Raw genomic sequence first — 18271 nt, forward strand, 5'->3', positions numbered from 1 at the left:
CCCGGACCCACCTGCTGCACCAGGAGGGCCCCGATCCGCTGGACGACATAGTTCCTCTCGCTGCCTTCCTCCAGCGCCTCCTGCCGCAGCTCCTTCAGCTGCGAGAGGAAGGCTCCGTGCAGCTCCAGCAGCTCGTCTGCGCAGGGGAAGAGGCGGAGGATGGTGGCCTGGCCAAACTGCAGCTCCTCCCGCATGGCTCGCGAGTAGACCTTCAGCATGATCTTCAGCGTCCGGACGTGGTGCATCTCGGTCTGCATCAGCTCTGCAGGGGGAAGCACATCACCCTCGTTTGATTCCCGACTTTACATCCCTCTCGACTCACCCAAAATTGTACATTTATTTACACCCCCACCACGTGGGAATGTAATTCCCGGTTTCCTGGCACACCCTCCAACATAACTCCGAATATCCTTTCCTTATTTGATTTAATCTGACTGGTGTTAAGTACCATCTCCAAGCTAACTTATAGTAATTTTCTTTTATTCTTTTTATAGATGACAGTTTCAACGCACGATTCTCCCGTTTCCCCCTAGCTTTGACTATCTCCCCTGTTGTCTCCTTTTCCCACGCCTCTTTTAACTGATCTTTTTGATCCTCTTTTTTTTCTTCAAAATTTTTTATTCATTTTATAACACAAATAAACAATACACACAGAAATACAAACAATACAAACAATTTCTTGCCTTATCCTTTTTTTTCCTAAGCATTGTTAGGTGAGCTTCCCAGAGACCAAATCTTCTTGATATACTTATTTCTACTAATATTCTATTTCACCGGTTTCCCCCTTTTATAACTGTATTAGGCAGCTCCATTTGTGTGAATGGGGACCTGCCCTCCCAGCTAGCTTAGGGGTCTGGAGTCAGGGGTCCTGCCTGCCAGCTGCCTCCTCGTGTCTCTGTTGTTCCCCTTGCAGAACTCCACACAGGCAGGCAGAAGGCAGAGACAAAGCTGGGACTCCTCCCTGCCTCTGGCGCCCCCTGCTGTCGGGCTCCCTGCTTTCCCCCCATCCGAGCACAAGGGGCCCCGGCCAGAGCCGCCACAGAGAAGGCCCCGCGGAGGCGATTCCGGGCTCCTCACCGTAGATGACGTCTTGCCTCTTGGCGACCTCCCTCTCCTGCTGCTTGGCGTAAGCTGGCTCCACCGCGAGGCTCCACGACGGGGCCTCAAACTCCCGGGCGTCCGTCTCCAGCTCATTTCGCAAAGAGGTGTACTGAGCATCTGTGGGGAGGAAGAGGCTGCTGCAGAGAAAGTGCTCAACGGGTTGTTCCTCCCCCCCCCCCCCCGCCGTCTGACGTAGAACTCTGGCCACAGAAAGGCCTTTTTGCGACCAGAAAGCAAAACCCTGCCAATTCTGCCGCTCACTTGTCTCTAACTGTGGCTGCAGGGGGATGGACTAGATATCTGGGGGCTTTTTTCTGACTACACAATTCTGATTCTCCACGCGCAAACACACACGCACGCTCTCTCTCTCGCAAACACATGAACACCCCCTGTCCCAGCACACTGTCACCACAACCCCCACATCTACAGCACAGGATTAGGCCCCCACTTACCTTCCACAAAGACCGATTCCGCCGTGGAGGGGGCCACGGAGACAACGTCCTCGGAGGCCGCTTTGGGCTTCAGGAAACCCGAATCCCCCTCGTCCATCTCTGCCCCCGTGAGCCTGAACAGGGGAAAATGCAGAGCTGGTGTCAGAGGAGCTGCCACCCCCGTTTGACCGCCAAGCCAGGTGTCACACGGTATGGGGGGGCCCTCACACCTTTAGGAATGGGACGGCGGAGGTCACGGAAGAGGAAGAAGCAGCATTGTAGGATTGTAGAGTCGGAGGGCCATCTAGTCCAACCCCCCCGGGGGGGGGGCTCAGACCCACAGCCCAGAGATGAAGAGTCACATGCTCCACTAACTGTAAGAACTGGGGGAGGTAGGGGGCTGCTTCAGTTTAAGAGCATCGAGGAAGGGATCTAAAAACACCAAGTCTGGGGAGAACATTCAGTGCTGCAAAAAGCAAAAGAAAACTCTGAAAGGTGGGAAAACCACATGTCGCTGGAGGCCTGAAGCAGGTCCAGAGCTCAATGACTTAAGGCGCGTTTGCTGGATCTGGCCAATGTCTGCTCCAGCATCCTGTTCTCACTGGCCAGCCAGAAGCCTCAGTGGCAAACTGGCAATCAGGATTTGAACCCAAGAGCCCTCCTGCGGTTTCCAGCAAGCAGAACTCAGAAGCATCGCTTCCTCAGACGGTGGAGGCAGAGGCAGAGCTGTCCTGGGCTAGGAGCCCTTGAAAGCCCCCTCCTCTTGCAAAGCCATCCAAGTTGGGGCCCCCCTCCCTGCCTCTTGTGGAAGGGAGTTCCGCAGATTAACTCCATGCCGAGCGAAGGAGGGCCTTCTTTTATCTGTTGCAGGGGACAGGGGAAAATCTTCCCCACTGTCCAGCTCGCCTTTTCTCTAAACCAAAAATTAAGAAAAGCTCTCTGGGGCTGTAAGGGGGTGGGACGGGGTGGGAGCCCGCAAGCCCGTCCCAGCAGAAAGGTTTACAAAAACAGGACAGAGAAAACCATCCGTTCGAAATCTGCGTGCCGAGATTTGCTAGCATGTCGAGAGCAGATTTTGCTGTGTGCCAATGAGTTTTGAAGAGCTGGCGTTTCGGTTATGTAATAAACCTCCTTTCTGTGCCCCCTCGCTCCCTCCAGTGACAATACCTCTGCCCACCCTCCTTGCTGTCCCCGACTCGGGCTGATCCCTGCCCTCACCCACCCCTCTCCCTCGCAAATTCTTGCAAATTCCAGCCCCCCGGAAATCTCACTCCCCACACTGGAGGGCTGGCCCTCAGCCTGCCGGCATCAGGAGACGTTTGCAAGCCCAAAGGGAGAGCCGTTCCTTCGCTCGGAAAGCAGAGCAGAGGGGGACCAAGACCCCACACCAGCTCAATGGGAAGCAGCCCTGAACCGGACGAGGGGCGCTTGGTTTCCCCCCCCCCCCCGGAACAAAGGATGCACAACTTGAGATTCTGACAAGGACCTCCAAGCGCTTTCTATACGACTTGGAGTTCCTCTATTGCACGTGCATTTTCAAGGCAACTCTCATCCTGAGCCGGGGGAAAATATTGAACTAGACTCGATAACGAGATATGGCTAATATTCTTCAACCGGGCTCTGCGGTTTTAACCCCCGTGCAACTGGACTCAGCCTACATGCCTGTCGGACAGTTTTGCTTCCCATCTGATCTCCACCTGTTGTTCTAAATGTTCTCTATGTTACCCCGAGGGTGCTCTAGTCCAATCCCATGCAATGCAGGGATCAGAACTAAAGAATCATACAGTTGTTCAGTCAGAAGGGACCTCCGAGGGTCATCCAGCCCAACCCCGGCAGTGCAAGGATCTTTTTGCCCTACGTGGGGCTCGAACCCACGGACCTGAGTCACGTTCTGAGCGAAGAAATAAAACCAAGGAAGGAAGGATTTCGTATTGACAGCAGCCTCGTGCTATAAAACACCAGACGGCAATCTCCTGAAGCTGTATTCCCCCCCCCCAAATGAACCAGAAATATTCCAATTTAAAATCATGCTTGCATCTGTCACACGTCCGGGGTTTGGGGGGGAGAGTCTCCTCGTTTCTGCAAAAGGGAGGCTAACCAGGTTGGGACAGCTGGGATAGCAGGCTTGTTGGGTTTTGAATGCCTTATGTAGATTTTTCAATTTCGTTGTTCTGCATGGGACAACGACAGTAAAGATGATCGTATCGCAGGAGGAGAGAAAGACAGGAGGGCTGTGCCAAAGGAGGGGGTGCTCTTTCCCGCTGCCTCCCCCAGGAGCCCCCAGGGCAGGCTTGCCTACTCACCCGGGCTTAGCGGCAGCCCTGACGGAAGGTGCGTCGGCCAGCGGCGTGGGCGAGCTCCCCCTCTGCGCAATCGTCATCCCGAGGGCGCCGCCATCCGGGCCCAGGAGGGATCCGTGAGGGTGCTCCCGGAAGGCGGAGGCTACGGAGGCAAAGGCAGAGTTGGTGCTCAGAAAGCGGGCGGCGAAGGGCGGTCCGGCCGCCCGCAGGAGCCCCCGGCCGTCTGAGTGGGGCCGGAGGACGGAGAGGATCCGGGAGGTCAGCAGCTCGTTCTCCAGGAAGACGCTCTCGTTCCAGCGGTTGGAGAAGGAGCCGCAGAAGAGGAGCTCGGAGGGCGCAGCGGCGCCGCTGCCACCCTTGGACGTGGCATTGCCCATGCCTGCGAAGCGGCAGAGTGGCCCGGGGGGCACGACACGCTTTTATGCCGCCCGGCCGGCCCTTCTAGAAGTGTCCAGAGAGGCAAGCGCGGCCGCTCAGCAGCAGGGGGCGTATTGGCAGAACCAGCAGGCAAGTCTGGAGGGGAGGGGAGGAAATTGGGCCCCCACTGCGTGCTCTGGAAATTGCTAAGTCCCTCGTTTGGCGGCCGGAGCCCGCAATTATTTACACCTCGGCTCCCAAAGGCAGAACATGCTCCCATGTGTCAAAGAATAGAATTATCTTACAACCGCGAGGGAGGGAGGGAAGGGGGGGGGAAATGGTGAGTGGCTCACGGCCGCCCCACCAAACTGAGACTCCGAGGAGCTGGAAGACGAGCCGAGTCAGCAAACGGACAAGGCACATTCGCCCTCCGTGGCGTTTGAAGCACAAAACGGCCCAGTGTAAAAGAAATATAATTAGGGGGAGGCCATGTTTCGTCGGCTGGAGACATTGGCAATTAAGGGGGGGGAGGAGGAATCGAATTAAGAATTGCACACTGCTGTGGCCAAGAAAAGGAGGAGAGAAGGTACACAAACACACATGCGAGAAGACACACAAACACACACACAGCCAGGAGGGGAAGGGTCAGAGCTAGACAGCGTTAGAAACTCACAATATATAAGCTGGCTGCCGAACAGCCCCTTAAACCAAGGTAGAAGTTGTCAAAACGGAACGCCCAGGTGCCATTTTTGGGCAAGACAGCTCTAAAGTCTGATTTTCCAAAGGATGGACTGACTGGGATGGATTCTCACCTGGCTAGTTCAAAGGACTACCTTGAACCAGGTTAAGAGCTCTGAGAACTAAAAGGAAAGTCCCTTGATCCAGGGACACTCCACCGATATATTGGTCTATTCCAGGCTTCCTCAACCTCGGCCCTCCAGATGTTTTGAGACTACAATTCCCATCACCCCTGACCACTGGTCCTGCTAGCTAGGGATCATGGGAGTTGTAGGCCAAAAACATCTGGAGGGCCGAGGTTGAGGAGGAAGCCTGGTCTATTCTCATCTCTTTTTAAGACAAAGACAAGAGGCAGACAATCCGCTATAACGTCGTCTGCTGCTGCTGCTTGGGCTACCCAGAAAAAGAATTTGGGTCCCCAAATTTCATTCCCGTTGTACAGATGAAACACCACGGATAGAATTCAACAGGATGGGGTCTGAGCGTGTGGAAACAGGAATGACCCAAGGATTCCCAGAGGTTCAAAGCCAGGTGCAAAATGTGCTGGGCGAATTTCGAACACGGGAGGCAGAGCTGGCTCTGAAACCTTGTGGAGCTGCCGCCGAGTCCATGCAGGCAATTCCACGCTCAAGAGACCAAGGACCTAACTAGGAATTGCAAGGGCTTTGGGGGGTGGGGGGTTTGCTTCATTCGTACGGCAAGCACCGCAGCTGAGCAGAGAAGCGATGCCCTTGCCTGCAGACTCCCAGCTGAAGCCCCGAGAACAGCTGCTGCCAGACAGTGCTGGTGACACTGAGGATATTGGGCTTCTGGGAATATTGGGCTTTAAGAAGACAGCAAGGCTGTCCGGCCTCTCCCCATGGGGGTCTGTTTACTCCTGACAAGCCTGTTTTGCTGGAATGGAGCTCTAGGGAAACCACAAGGGGCAGGAGGAGGGGAAAAATCTCTCCCAGGAACCAACATCGCTTCAGTCGCCCAGCGTGGAAGAACAGGCCGTTCTCGTCCGCACAGCAGCCTGGAGGTGCTATGGGAAAAGCGGCAGGCAGAATGCGGTGCGGATCAGGCCAGGGTAGAAGCTCTGCCAACCTTTTCTCCCAAACCAGACGCTGGGAAGATCCACACAGGTTTTATCTGCATGTGGGGAGCTTATGTTTTTGCTCTTCCGGGCAAAAAAACCGGAAGGAGGAAAGCAGCTTTAAGTAGCAAAAGGGAAGGGCTTGCTCGCGTGGTGCAAGATCTGAACTGCGGAACGCACTGCTGCAGGCGGCCACGGCAGACACTGACCTTAGACGGCTTTCAAAGAGACAAATCCTTGGAGGAGGAGAGGGCTGCCGAAGGCTGCCGGCCACAGCGGCTTGGCTTCTGAATCCCGGTTGCTACGAACCACAGGAGGACAGAGGGTTCTCGCACTCAAATCTGGCTTGCGGGTTTCCCATTGAGTCGTCCGGTTGGCCACTGTGGGGAGGCTGGGCTGGTCCAATGCTGCGGCAGCCGGACTCGGCTTGAGTTTTTATAGAGCCTCCATCTCGGGGGCAGTCTACCTCGGTTCCTGGGTTCTCGGGGATATTTCTCCGCCGTGAGACGAGGAAGCTGGCCTGGTGGGGCCTGATAAGGCAGGCTCTTCCCACGTCCGTCACGGAAACGATTCTCGCCACGCAGGCCCACGGCCACGCAGAGGGGGCTGCCGAAACGAAGTCGTCCCCCCGGGCGCTTTCATCCCCCATTCCAAGCTGAAAGCCATGCAAACTCCACAGCCCTGGAGCCGTCCAACGGATGCCCCCCTCCATCTTATTTTCTGCCCTCCGCTGGCTTGGGGGGGCCACGAGGTGAGTGGGAGAACCGCCGGCCCCCGAAACGGTTTCTCGTCCGGCCAGCTCTCTCCCCCCCCTCTGCCCCCCACAAGCCAGGCTCCCCGAAAAGCAAGCAAGCCGTTTTCTGAGTTCAATTAGCACAGCCTGCAGGCTGCCGAGAAAAGACATTGATTCCCCGGCTGCTTCTCTTGACAGACCAGACTGCGCACCGCAGAGATGTTTCAACCGCTAGGCAGAGAGGTAAAAAGGCCTGCTCTCCCCCCCCCCCCAACCCGCCTCCAATCCCTTACCCAGCTCCTTCTTCTTCTTTTTTAGCCCCACTCAGTGCCGGGAGCCAAGAAAACCGGCACAATTTAACACGCCTGCACAACCAGCCAACCTGATAATATAGATAGATATCTATTTTTCCCCGTTTCACAGCTGCCAAGCAAGCAATCGATGGGGGGAAAACAGCTTATCGATTTTCTCAGGGCTCTGTGATATTTTTCGTTCCCTTTTTTTGTCGAGGTTTCACAATGAGGTGAGATGAAGGGGGGGGGGGAGAGAAGCATTAAAAGGCGCACATAGGGCGATTTTAGGCCACTCAGGAGCGTTCTAGAGCTTTCCCGAGTGAGGAAAAGGGGGAGCCGCTTTCTGGGCTGCCGAGCACCCCCCACTTTTGTAGCATTCCATCAGGCCAATGGACCATCTAGTAGCATTCCTGACCTCACAGCAGCCGACCAGCTGCCTATTATGGGATACCTGCAAGCAGGAGGTGAGCACAAGAGACCTTCTCTCTACTGGTTCCAGTGGTTTCCAGAAACTGGGATTCAGAAGAATTCCTGGATAGATGCAAAAGGGCACAGCCATCATAGCCCAATTCTCCTCCACCAAGCTGTCCAGTTTCTTTTTAAAAAGTTGGTGGCCGTCACTGTGGCAGGGAGTTCCACAGTCTAGCCATGTGCTGCAGGCAATATTTCCTCCTGTCGGTTCCAGGTCTTCCAACATTTGGGTGCCTGCGAGCTCCTGTGCCCACTTGCTATGCGCCAGGCGTGATTTTACTTCAACCAGGTGGCCTCTTCCTTGCCTCTCCTCTGAACTGAAAAGGCCCAAACGCTGCCGCCTTTCCTGGTAGGGGGAAAAGCCACAGCCCCGTCTGCAAGGAAAGCCAGAGCCGCAGGAACAGATTACTTTGGGGTTACGAACCTGGGCTGTAGCTCCGGAGCGAACTGGGTGGAGAGCTCGGAGGGCGGAGGAACAAATCTCTTTGCTGCAAGATAGAAAAGGGGAGGGGAGGCAGGAGAGACAAAACACAATGAGAACAGGAGACTGGACTTGAAGGGCTTCAAAGTGGGAAGATATCATGAATCGTGACATTTGCGTGCTATGCAAAAATCACAATACAGTTGTACCTTAGATTCCGAACACCTTGCGGGTCGAATGTTTCAGCTCCCAAACGCCGCAAACCTTGAAGTGAGTGTTCAGGTTTGCGAACGTTCTTTGGAAGACGAACGTTCGACGCAGCTTCTGATTGGCTGCAGGGGCTTCCTGCAGCCAATAGGAAGCCGTGCCTCGGTTTCTGAATGTTTTGGAAGTCGAATGGACTTATGGAACGGGTTCCATTCGACTTCCGAGGTACCACTGTTTGGGGAAAAGCACGAAGATGGCCAAAGCTTCTCTCGATTCCTGCAGCTCCTGTTAACTCAGCCGGCTCAGCGAATTTCAATAATAATAATAATAATAATAATAATAATAATAATAATAATTTATTTATACCACACCCATCTGGCTGGGTTTCCCCAGCCACTCTGGGCAGCTCCCAACAGAATATTAATAAGAATGATGATAAAAAAGTGATAAAACATCACACGTTAAAAACTTCCCTAAGCAAGAACAGAGGGACGTGGGTGGCGCTGTGGGTTAAACCAAAGAGCCTAGGACTTGCTGATAAGAAGGTTGGCGGTTTGAATCCCCGCAATGACGGGGTGAGCTCCCGTTGCTTGGTCCCTGCTCCTGCCAACCTACAAGTTCGAAAGCATGTCAAAGTGCAAGTAGATAAATAGGAACCGCTCCGGCGGGAAGGTAAACGGTGTTTCCATGCGCTGCTCTGGTTCGCCAGAAGCGGCTTAGTCCTGCTGGCCACATGACCCAGAAGCTGTCTGCGGACAAATGCCGGCTCCCTCGGCCCATAGAGCGAGATGAGCGCCGCAGCCCCAGAGTCGGCCACGACTGGACCTAATGGTCAGGGGTACCTTTACCTTTACAAGCAAGAACAGGCAAGGCAAAAATCAGGGTGCGGGGAAAACCACGAAGCCAGCCGACGCCTTTGCATAGCCTGGTCCTTATTTCAGATGCCATGATCTATCATTGCTGTATCACAATGTTTAGCTGGCGATGAAGGGAGGCCAAGAGCTCCTTCTGTGTCTCCCCGCCCTCCCCCGGCCCGAGATTTAAAGGGAGGAAGGTGGCTTACCTTGGGCTTGGCCCCACTGCATTCAGGCAAGAGGGCCTTGCAGTTTTTGTGGACGTTTACTGCACAATCTAAGGAGAGGAAGAAAAAAAAGAAGCGTGGGTCTTCCTTCGCGCCAGGCCGATCCCACAAGTCACAAGCCGACGCCAAGTGCCACAGAGATGACATGCAGCGCTCAGCCCAACCTGCAGAAAGCCCTGTGGTTCACCTGTGGAACTCCCTGTCGCAGGAGGGAACAGCAACTGCCAAACTGTCCCAGGAGAAAGGGACTTTTCTTTTAAGTTCTCAAAACTCTGAACACAGCTCAAGCTCCGCTGAACTAGCCAGATCTTTCAATGAGAATCAATCACGGCAAGTCCATCCTTTGAAAATTAAAGACTTTTTAATAAATAAATGGCAACTGGACATTCCATTGTGGGAACTGCAACCTTGGTTTATGGAGCCATTTGGCGCCTGGCTTGTATATCTGAGTTTCTGATTGCTGGGATAGCTCAGTGGAGCACGCGACTCTTCATCTCGGGGTTGTGGGTTCGAGCACATGGTGAGCAAAATATTTCTGCGTTGCTGTGGGTTGGGCTAGATGACCCTCAGGATCCCTTCCCACTCCAAAAAGCTATGATTCTATGATCCCATGCTAATAATAATATTTCTTGTTCGTAAAGAGGGAGAGGGGTGGCGCTGTGGTCTAAACCACTGAGCCTCTTGGGCTTGCCGATCGGAAGGTGGGCGGTTTGAATCCCCACAATGGAATAAGCTGCCGTTGCTCTGTCCCAGCTCCTGCCAACCTAGCAATTCGAAAGCACACCAGCGGAAGTAGATAAATAGGTACAGCTGTGGCGGGAAGGTAAACGGCGTTTCCGTGAGCTCTGGCTTCCGTCACGGTGTCCCGTTGCTCCAGAAGCGGTTTAGTCCTGCCGGCCGCATGACCCGGAAAAGCTGTATGTGGACAAACCCCGGCTCCCTCGGCCTGAAAGCGAGATGAGCGCCGCAACCCCAGAATCGCCTTGTACAGGACTTAACCGCCCACGGGGCCTTGACCTTTTTATTATTATTTATACCCCGCTGGGTTTCCCTGGTCACCCTGGGCAGCCCCAACAGAACGTTGAAAACTTTAAAAGCTAAGCCACGGGTCCATCATCCAGGCCTGTGCTCAGTCTGGCTCTCAGGCCGAGATGCCAAATAGGTCTGCAGGTAGCAGAGGATGACCCTGGGAACCTCCAGAGACAGTTTGGCTGCTCCGACAAGGTTCCTCCGATAAAGAGGCTCTTGCTTAAAACACACCCACCCTTGTAAGCTCTTTCTGAACCAGCAACCACCAGTTTCGTTGCTGCCTTCGTCCTGCCACTGCCAGAAGCACAGAAGACGTCAGGAATCGGAGGCCGCCGTCTCCAAGACAAGCTGAACCGGCTTCAGCAATTCACGCAAGACAGAGGCCGGTGGGAAGGGGGTGGGGAGCCCACAGCAGGGTGTTCCCAGTCTGACCCTTCTGCAGACTGGGTGGGGCAACCGCCCCACATGAGAATGAGGGCAACGAACGTTCAGAGCTGCTTAGAAAGCAGTGTGTGGGGTTGTCTGCTTCAAAGGCCCCTAAAAACAACCCCAAATGCCAGAGGTGCGTAGTCAGGGGGTAACTGGCTTTGCAAACCCATGCGCACCAGGGAATTAAGCCCCCTTGGGAGATAAAAACAGAACTTCCATGTGTGCCTGGGCACTCGGGGCCCAGGAAATGGGAGCCTTCTGTTCATCCCCAAGCCTATTTGCCTGGAGAAGATCTCCGCTCGCCACAGGGGAGCGGCTGTTTATGGGCCTGGCAGCAGCGCTCATAACCCTAAAGGCCACGTAGTCCGATCCCCTGCAATGCAGGAAAACTTTGCCCAACCGGGAAGCTCGAACTCGCAACCCAGAGAATTAAAGGGTCTCGTGCTCTACCGACCGAGCGGACCAGATGTTTCCCACCTTTTAATTTTCATCCGTTATAACTGCTCTGTTTTATACATGTTGCTAAAAGGGGATGGGATCTGGAAAGAGCGAGGGGGAGGCAGATGAGAGCCACTGAGCTAATCTCTAAATGGCCCCCACTCCACAAAAAGGCATCTCTTTCTACCTGCAAAGGATCCTTCGCCTCAAGGCCGACAGTCCCAAGGTGAAACACGTTTCAGCCCCAAAACCAGCTATATCAGAACGGGGTTTTTTTTTTAAGCAGCAAGGAAAGGGTGAAGGAAACCAGGAACTCCCATGCCTAGCATGACCTCACCCCGAAAGGTATTCCGAGCATCTAGGAAGTGGGAAAGGGCAAAAATAAACAGAAACCGAACAGGCCGGGCTCCAGAGATCCCCTCCTGCCTGCCTTGTTTAAAAACACAAACTCCTGCAGGGGCTCTTGGGGGCAAAATCTGGGGAGGATTCATGGAGTGCAGTTAGTGGCTTGGGGTGGGGAGGGGACCGGCCCCAGGACACGTGTCCGGACAGGTGGGGCAAAGAAAGCGAGACCCGGCTGAGGCCTGCAGGTGCAGAAGGGACCCTCTGCAAGGCAGAAGTCACAGCAGAGGAATCCTTGGCCCCCAATATCTGTTTGAAAACCTCCAACAGAGGAGAGTTCACCTACTGGGGGAGTCCAGCCCCCTGTTGAAACCCCTCTTAACACTCAGAAACAGCTTCCTGCTACAGTGGGACCTCGGTTTTCGAACGTAATCCGTTCCGGAAGACTGTTCGGCTTCCAAAACATTCAAAAACTGAAAGCGGAAGCCTCAACAGGAGGAGTACCAGGAAGAATGGATGAAATTTAAAGACTATTTAGCTAAATATGTTAAGATAACTTAATTGGAAAAGCTTGCAAATATCAGATAGGCTTAGGATTTAAATATGTAAGGATAGGATTTAAGATGCTTAAAGCTAAATTAGAAAGAATGAAAGATGTTAAGTGATCAAGTTATTTTTTTTGTGAAAATTGATTTTGGAAAACTTAAAATGATATATAATGAAATCCAACCAAGGGGATTTGAGGAAGTCACTTAATAATGTTACCAAGATTCAAACAGGATGTATGTATGTTTGGTTTAAATTTTTGGAAAATAAATAAAAAAAATTGAAAACAAACAAACAAAACATTTGAAAACTGAAAGTGGAAGCCTCAGCACAACAGGGAAACTCAAAACGGAAGCCACAAGGCACGTTCAGCTTCCGAAAACCGAATCATTTACTTCCAGGTTTCACTGGAGCGGCAAAAATGAAAATATGTATAAAAATGTGACAGCCCTTCCAATATTTGAAGATGGCTATTGCGTCAGGCTAAGCATGCTCTGCTTCTTCAACGGCTGGTTTCTACTAGGGCAATATCTGGTTTTCAGCATCGTGATGCATCATCAGCTAAGCATATACCAATCTATTTCCCCCAGACTTTAAACTGGTTTGGGGCGATATATCGATATATGGCCCTGCCTAGTTCCCCTTGACCTGGACGCTAGAATTCCGTGGATGCAGCCAGGAACTGCATCGGCCTTGCTTGCTGCTGCATCACAGGGCTGAGCTTGGAGTGCAGGAGCATCTGGAAGGAACAACATGAGCTGCTGGTCAGGGCACCTCTGGCCATGCCTTGCTTGCGGAAGAAAACTCCAAGAGCGGGGGAAATGCGCAGCCAGAGATACACAGCAGGAAGCTCTTTCCTCCAGCGTGGCGCTGGTAACGCCAAGGTTTTGGGTTTGATTCAAACAGTCTCCCTTCCACCTTGACAATTCCATCCTCCCATTTTATTATTATAACCATTATGTTTACTTTGATTAAAAATAATGCATACAATACATTAGAATTAGGAGTTTTGCTGGGGATGTCAATGAGACGATAAGGATGATAAATGGGATTATCATAAATTTAAAAAATTTGCATTTTGCCACATGCATGCATGTATGGCCCCTGGGGCCAGGGACCTAATCTTTATGCTGCTTAATAAAGAACCATGCATTCTAATGGAGCTATGAAAATGAGAAGATAGTAAGAATTTGAATTTTAACAGAGAAGGGTGACCAAGAGTCTGGAAGCCAGGCCTTATGGGGAGCAGTTGAAGGAGCTGGGTATGTTTCGCCTGGAACAGAGGAGGCTAAGAGGAGAGGCTTCTCTTCAACACCTGCGCAAACTTTGTATAGCTCTTGGACCCCCAGCAAGGCCGTCCCACTCCTGCCAAGGCCTTCCTGGGATTCCTCCAACCCCTTGGCATATAAAAGTGAGGCAAGGTGTGTTTAGGAAAAGGGATTAACAGAGCCCCAAATTTCCCTGCCAGAGGGAGGTGGCGAAGGGAGGGCGACCACGGACAGGAATTTATCTGTTTGCTGATGACCTGAGAGTTAATTTTATTGTGTACTATTATATTCTAACAGATCACTGAATATTACTTTATTTGATACAAGCCGTTCTGTTTTGAAGTTCTGCTTCCTTGTGACTTTTAGTATTGGAATTTATTATAAGGTGCATGTTCGTCATATATTTTGTTGCCCTAAACCGCCTTGTGTGTAGTGATACAGTCGTACCTTGGCTGCCGTACCTTGGTACTCATCCGTTTCGGCTCACGAACACCGCAAGCCCGCAAAACAAGAGAATTCCAGTCCTCCTGGCAATTATTATTATTATTATCCCCCTTTAAGGTCCACTGGCAGGATAGAGCCATTTTAAAAGGCAGTTTTAATAAGTGTTCTTATAGGGTGGCTCCTAATGTGTCAAAAGTCCAAGTTAAAAGAGGTGTGTCTTAAACACACAAAGGAAACTATATAATTAAGGCGTTGGGTGAACCTGCAGGGAACAGTAAAGTCATGACAACTGCAACTAGTTACGGGCCTAACTCTAAAACTGATAAATTGTTGCTTTCCTTTAACCTATTACAATTGTTATATTATAGCACTGTCATGCCGATAATGTACCACATTGTGTCCAAAATTAAAACTGTAGGAATAATCTAAATCTGATGCCTAGAGAGCTCAGTTGGTTGTTGGAAGCCACCCAGAGTGGCTGGGGCGAACCATCCAGATAGGCGAGGTGCAAATAATAAAATTATTATTATTATTATTATTATTATTATTATTATTATTACTACTACTATTATTATTACGGCAGGTGGTTTGGGCTGGTATTTGCAGAAGCCTCTGGGCGACACGGCCCTCAGCCACAAACTCGGATGCGCCAGCGAGGACTTTAGACTTTGGAGCAGAACTGCAAACCGTCCGCTGCGTTTCTCCTTCGCAAGGTTGGCGTTCGCTCCCTTCTTCCCCTTCGCCCAAAACGCTCTCGGCCAAAACATCCGTTGAAAGGTAACCAGAAGCGGCCGGAGGGAATTGGTCAGAGGCAAGATGCCAAACCACACCTAGGGAGAGGCAGGGCTTTGCTCGCCCCAGTCAAAAGAGGCGGCCGTCTCAGGCAACCCAGCCAGCGGTCAGAGACAGTGGGAGGGTCCTTCATGCAGCACGGTGTTAAACGGTGGAACTCCCCCCCCCCCACTGGTTGCTGCAAACTACAGAAGGGGCGTTGATCTTGCATGAGGACTAGAAACTTGATTTTCTGCAAGAGGACTAGGAACTAGACTTTCTGCATCTGGGAGGGCCATAGGCTCCCCCTCCTTGTTTTAGATGCAGGAAGACTAGGAATTTGTTTCCTCAAGAGGACTAGAATCTTGACTTCCCACCTCTGCAAGAGCCACAGGCTCCCCCTCCTCATTTCAGATGTAAGAGGACTAGGAACTTGTTTCCTCAAGAGGACTAGGAACTTGACTTCCCACCTCTGCAAGAGCAACAGGCTCCCCCTCCTCGTTTTAGATGCAGGAGGACTAGGAGCTTGTTTCCTCAAGAGGATTAGCAACTTGACTTTCCCCATCTGGGAGAGCCATAGGCTTTCCAATCCTCGTTTCAGATGCATGAGGACTAGCAACTTGATTTTCTGCAAGAGGACTAGGAACTTGACTTTCTGCATTTGGGAGGGCCATAGACTCCCCCATCCTCATTTTAGATACAAGAGGACTAGGATCGTGACTTCCCACCTCTGCAAGAGCCACAGTCTCCCCCCACCCTCGTTTTAGGTACAAAAGGACTAGGAACGACTTTTCCCATCTGGGAGGGCCCACAGGCTCCCCCTCCTCGTTTTAGATGCAGGAGGACTAGGAGCTTGTTTCCTCAAGAGGACTAGGATCTTGACTTCCCACCTCTGTGAGAGCCACAGGCTCCCCCTCCTCGTTTTAGACGCACGAGGACTAGGATTTTCTGCAAGAGGACTAGCAACTTGACCTTCTGCATTTGGGAGGGCCACAGGCACCTCACCCTCATTTTAGATACAAGAGGACTAGCAACTTGATTTTCTGCAAGAGGACTAGGAACTTGAGTTTCCCCATCTGGGAGGGCCACAGGCTCCCCCTCCTCGTTTTAGATGCAGGAGGACTAGGAGCTTGTTTCCTCAAGAGGACTAGCAACTTGACTTTCCCCATCTGGGAGGGCCACAGGCTTTCCAATCCTCACTTTAGATGCATGAGGACTAGCAACTTGACGTTCAAGACACCCAGCTCCATGCAGCTCTACACACACAGAACAACACCCCCCCCTCGCTTTGGCATAACAGGTTGGCAACCACTGACCTCTGACGTCATCAGAAGGAGCCAGACGTCATCGGGAGGGGCCCGCGTCGCCTACCCGGCTCTCTCTCGGCGGCGGCGGCGGCGGCGGGTTCTCCTGGCGCCCCGAGGAAGCCCGACCGGCGCAGCCTCCTCTTCTTCCTCCTCCTCCTCCTCCTCCTCCTCCTCGCTAAGCCACTTCCCCCTCGGCCCTCCATCTCGCGAGACTTCCCCGCCCATTCCCGCAGGCTCTCGCGAGGCGCGCCTCCCCTCAGGCCACGGAGAGCAGGGATAGGTCGGCCCCGCCCCCCCCCACCCGGGATCTCGCGAGATCCCACGGCTGTCCTTTCGAAAGCTCCCGCGGCTCGGTAGAGAGAGGAGCAGAGGCGGCGGCTCAAGGTATCGCGAGACTTCGCCTCTGCTCCTCCCTCTCGCGACGGTTGGTCGCTATGGCAACCGCGTCGGCCTTTCGAGGTCTTATTATTTTGGCGGGGAAAAGAATACCGGCAAATCACATAATAATAGTCATAATATCGTGATAAAACAACACACGCTCCTTTTTCTCACTACTTTATAGGGTTTTTTTACATTTCCCCCTTCATTTTATTTTATTTTATTTTATTTTAATTAATTCGCATTTTTTTCCGTCAGTGCAAAATAAGGGGGGGGGGGAATACGTTTCATTTATTTGTGTTTCAATTTCAATTTATTTCAATTTCAATTTCATTTATTTGTATTTTAATTCGATTTTCTAGTTTCAGCCGACTATTTATTTATTTATTGAATTTATATATATCTCCTTCAATTTTTATTATTTCCTCACACCGCCCCTTTGTAATTCGTGGGAATTCGTGGACTGTGATAATTCACTATTTAATATTAAAGTTAAAGGCAGTTTGAGAGGCTGCCTTTGAGAAAAAAAGAAAAGCTGAGGTAATTTTAAAGCAGTTTTGCGAATTTTCCTCAGTGTCGTCTTTTTATCTCCTCACAAAATGCTTTGAGGGATTTTTTATTATCATTTTTAACAATCAGGCCGTGTCTAAATTTTATGAAATTTATATATTAAAAAAACACCCCACACAGAGCTTGGTTTTAACAAAGGAGGAGGAGAATGCAGACGTGTTTTATATCAATTTAATATACGCAAAATCATTTTTAACCACACAAAATTCAAATTTTATTACATTGATTAAAGGCCGTTTGACAGGCTGCCTTGAAACCCTTAAGCTGAGGTTATTTTAATGTTTTAGTGTTTGAACATTAAAATCACCTCAGCTTTAAAGTCAAAGCGCCTTTAAACTTAATGTAATAAAATTTGAATTGAATGTCCGCCTTTGGCTGGCGTCTTTGTCCATCAAAGTCCTGAGGAAATAAATTAGCGTTTTAGCAGATCCACCTCAATTCTACTCTGAAATTAATAGTCATGATCTTTCATTGCTCTGAGTATAAAACCTATTTCCCCTTGGATTTAAATTAAATTCTACAACGTTAGGTGTTTTCTGCTTGAACTGTTCGGTTCACAAAGTCTGATCAAACATTTAAAAAACCCGCTCAATTAAAAAAAAAATGTCTGGCTTGGCTAACAAATATTTGATTTTTCTATTAATATTTTAATCAGTATTAATGTATTATAAATTGGTATTGTTATAATGAGGATATTATTGGATGGTAATTGAAAACTAATAATGTTTTTTTAATATTATTAATTTTATTTTTAAATTAGATTTTGCAATTTAATATTCGACACATTTAACATATAAAAGAGAAAAATAAAGAGAAAAATAAAGCACAACTCCCCCACCCCATAACGTCCCTCGGCTTCCCCTTCTGGTTCTTTAACTATTTGCTACTTCTGCTTAACTTTTGTCTTATTTTCCATCTTTAAACTTAATGCTCTTATCTTCTTACCATTTTTATACCCAATTTTCTTCCAATTACATCTTGCATTTAATTAATTCCCAGATTGTTATTTATTAACCTTTACTCTTGTTTTCTTAGTTGTAAATGTTTACAAAAATAATAATATTCTTTTAATTTTTATTTAAATCACTGTTAATTTGCATTCAAAATATATGTTTACAGCCATTGGTTTCATTCAGCTGTTCCATTTTTTTTAGAAAAATGGCTTTTTATTAAATTTTTCACAAACAAAAATAAAACAAAATAAAACAATCTTTTAGTCATCATTTTATGTCATCTTTTTTACACTGCGTAAATAAGCTGCATAAATAAGCTCATTGAGCTGTTTCAAATTGTTTCCAATGCTGCAACCTTCGGGCAAACAAACAAATAATATTTTTTATGTGTCGCAATGTTGGCGGGCTGGACTAGATGACCCACAGGGGTCCCTTTCTCCCAACCCTATTCCAATTCCAAAATAGAATTCTGCGCTCAGTCATTCCATTTATTTGCTCTTATTTGTCTCCCTAGCTGCCGTTCCCACGCCTAGAAGTCGCTCGGATGAAGGACAGATACCAACAGAAAGGCTTTAAGATGTGGATTCC

The 18271-nt window shown here is 50.2% G+C and overlaps 1 protein-coding gene across 1 annotated transcript in view; it reads right to left on the reverse strand.

The window, feature by feature from the left end:
* ARHGEF18 (Rho/Rac guanine nucleotide exchange factor 18) overlaps positions 1-18271 on the reverse strand; it is a 52472-nt gene that overhangs the window by 18496 nt on the left and 15705 nt on the right. The window contains exons 11-16 of the mRNA XM_079960419.1: positions 9191-9258; positions 7924-7987; positions 3836-3974; positions 1554-1666; positions 1078-1218; positions 12-262 (exon numbers count right to left, since the gene is read on the reverse strand). Coding sequence (XP_079816545.1) covers positions 12-262; positions 1078-1218; positions 1554-1666; positions 3836-3974; positions 7924-7987; positions 9191-9258 — 776 coding nt within the window. The remainder of the gene's footprint in view (positions 1-11; positions 263-1077; positions 1219-1553; positions 1667-3835; positions 3975-7923; positions 7988-9190; positions 9259-18271) is intronic.

The sequence above is a fragment of the Podarcis cretensis genome (assembly GCF_951804945.1).
Source record: "Podarcis cretensis genome assembly, chromosome: 18".
NCBI lineage: Eukaryota > Metazoa > Chordata > Lepidosauria > Squamata > Lacertidae > Podarcis > Podarcis cretensis.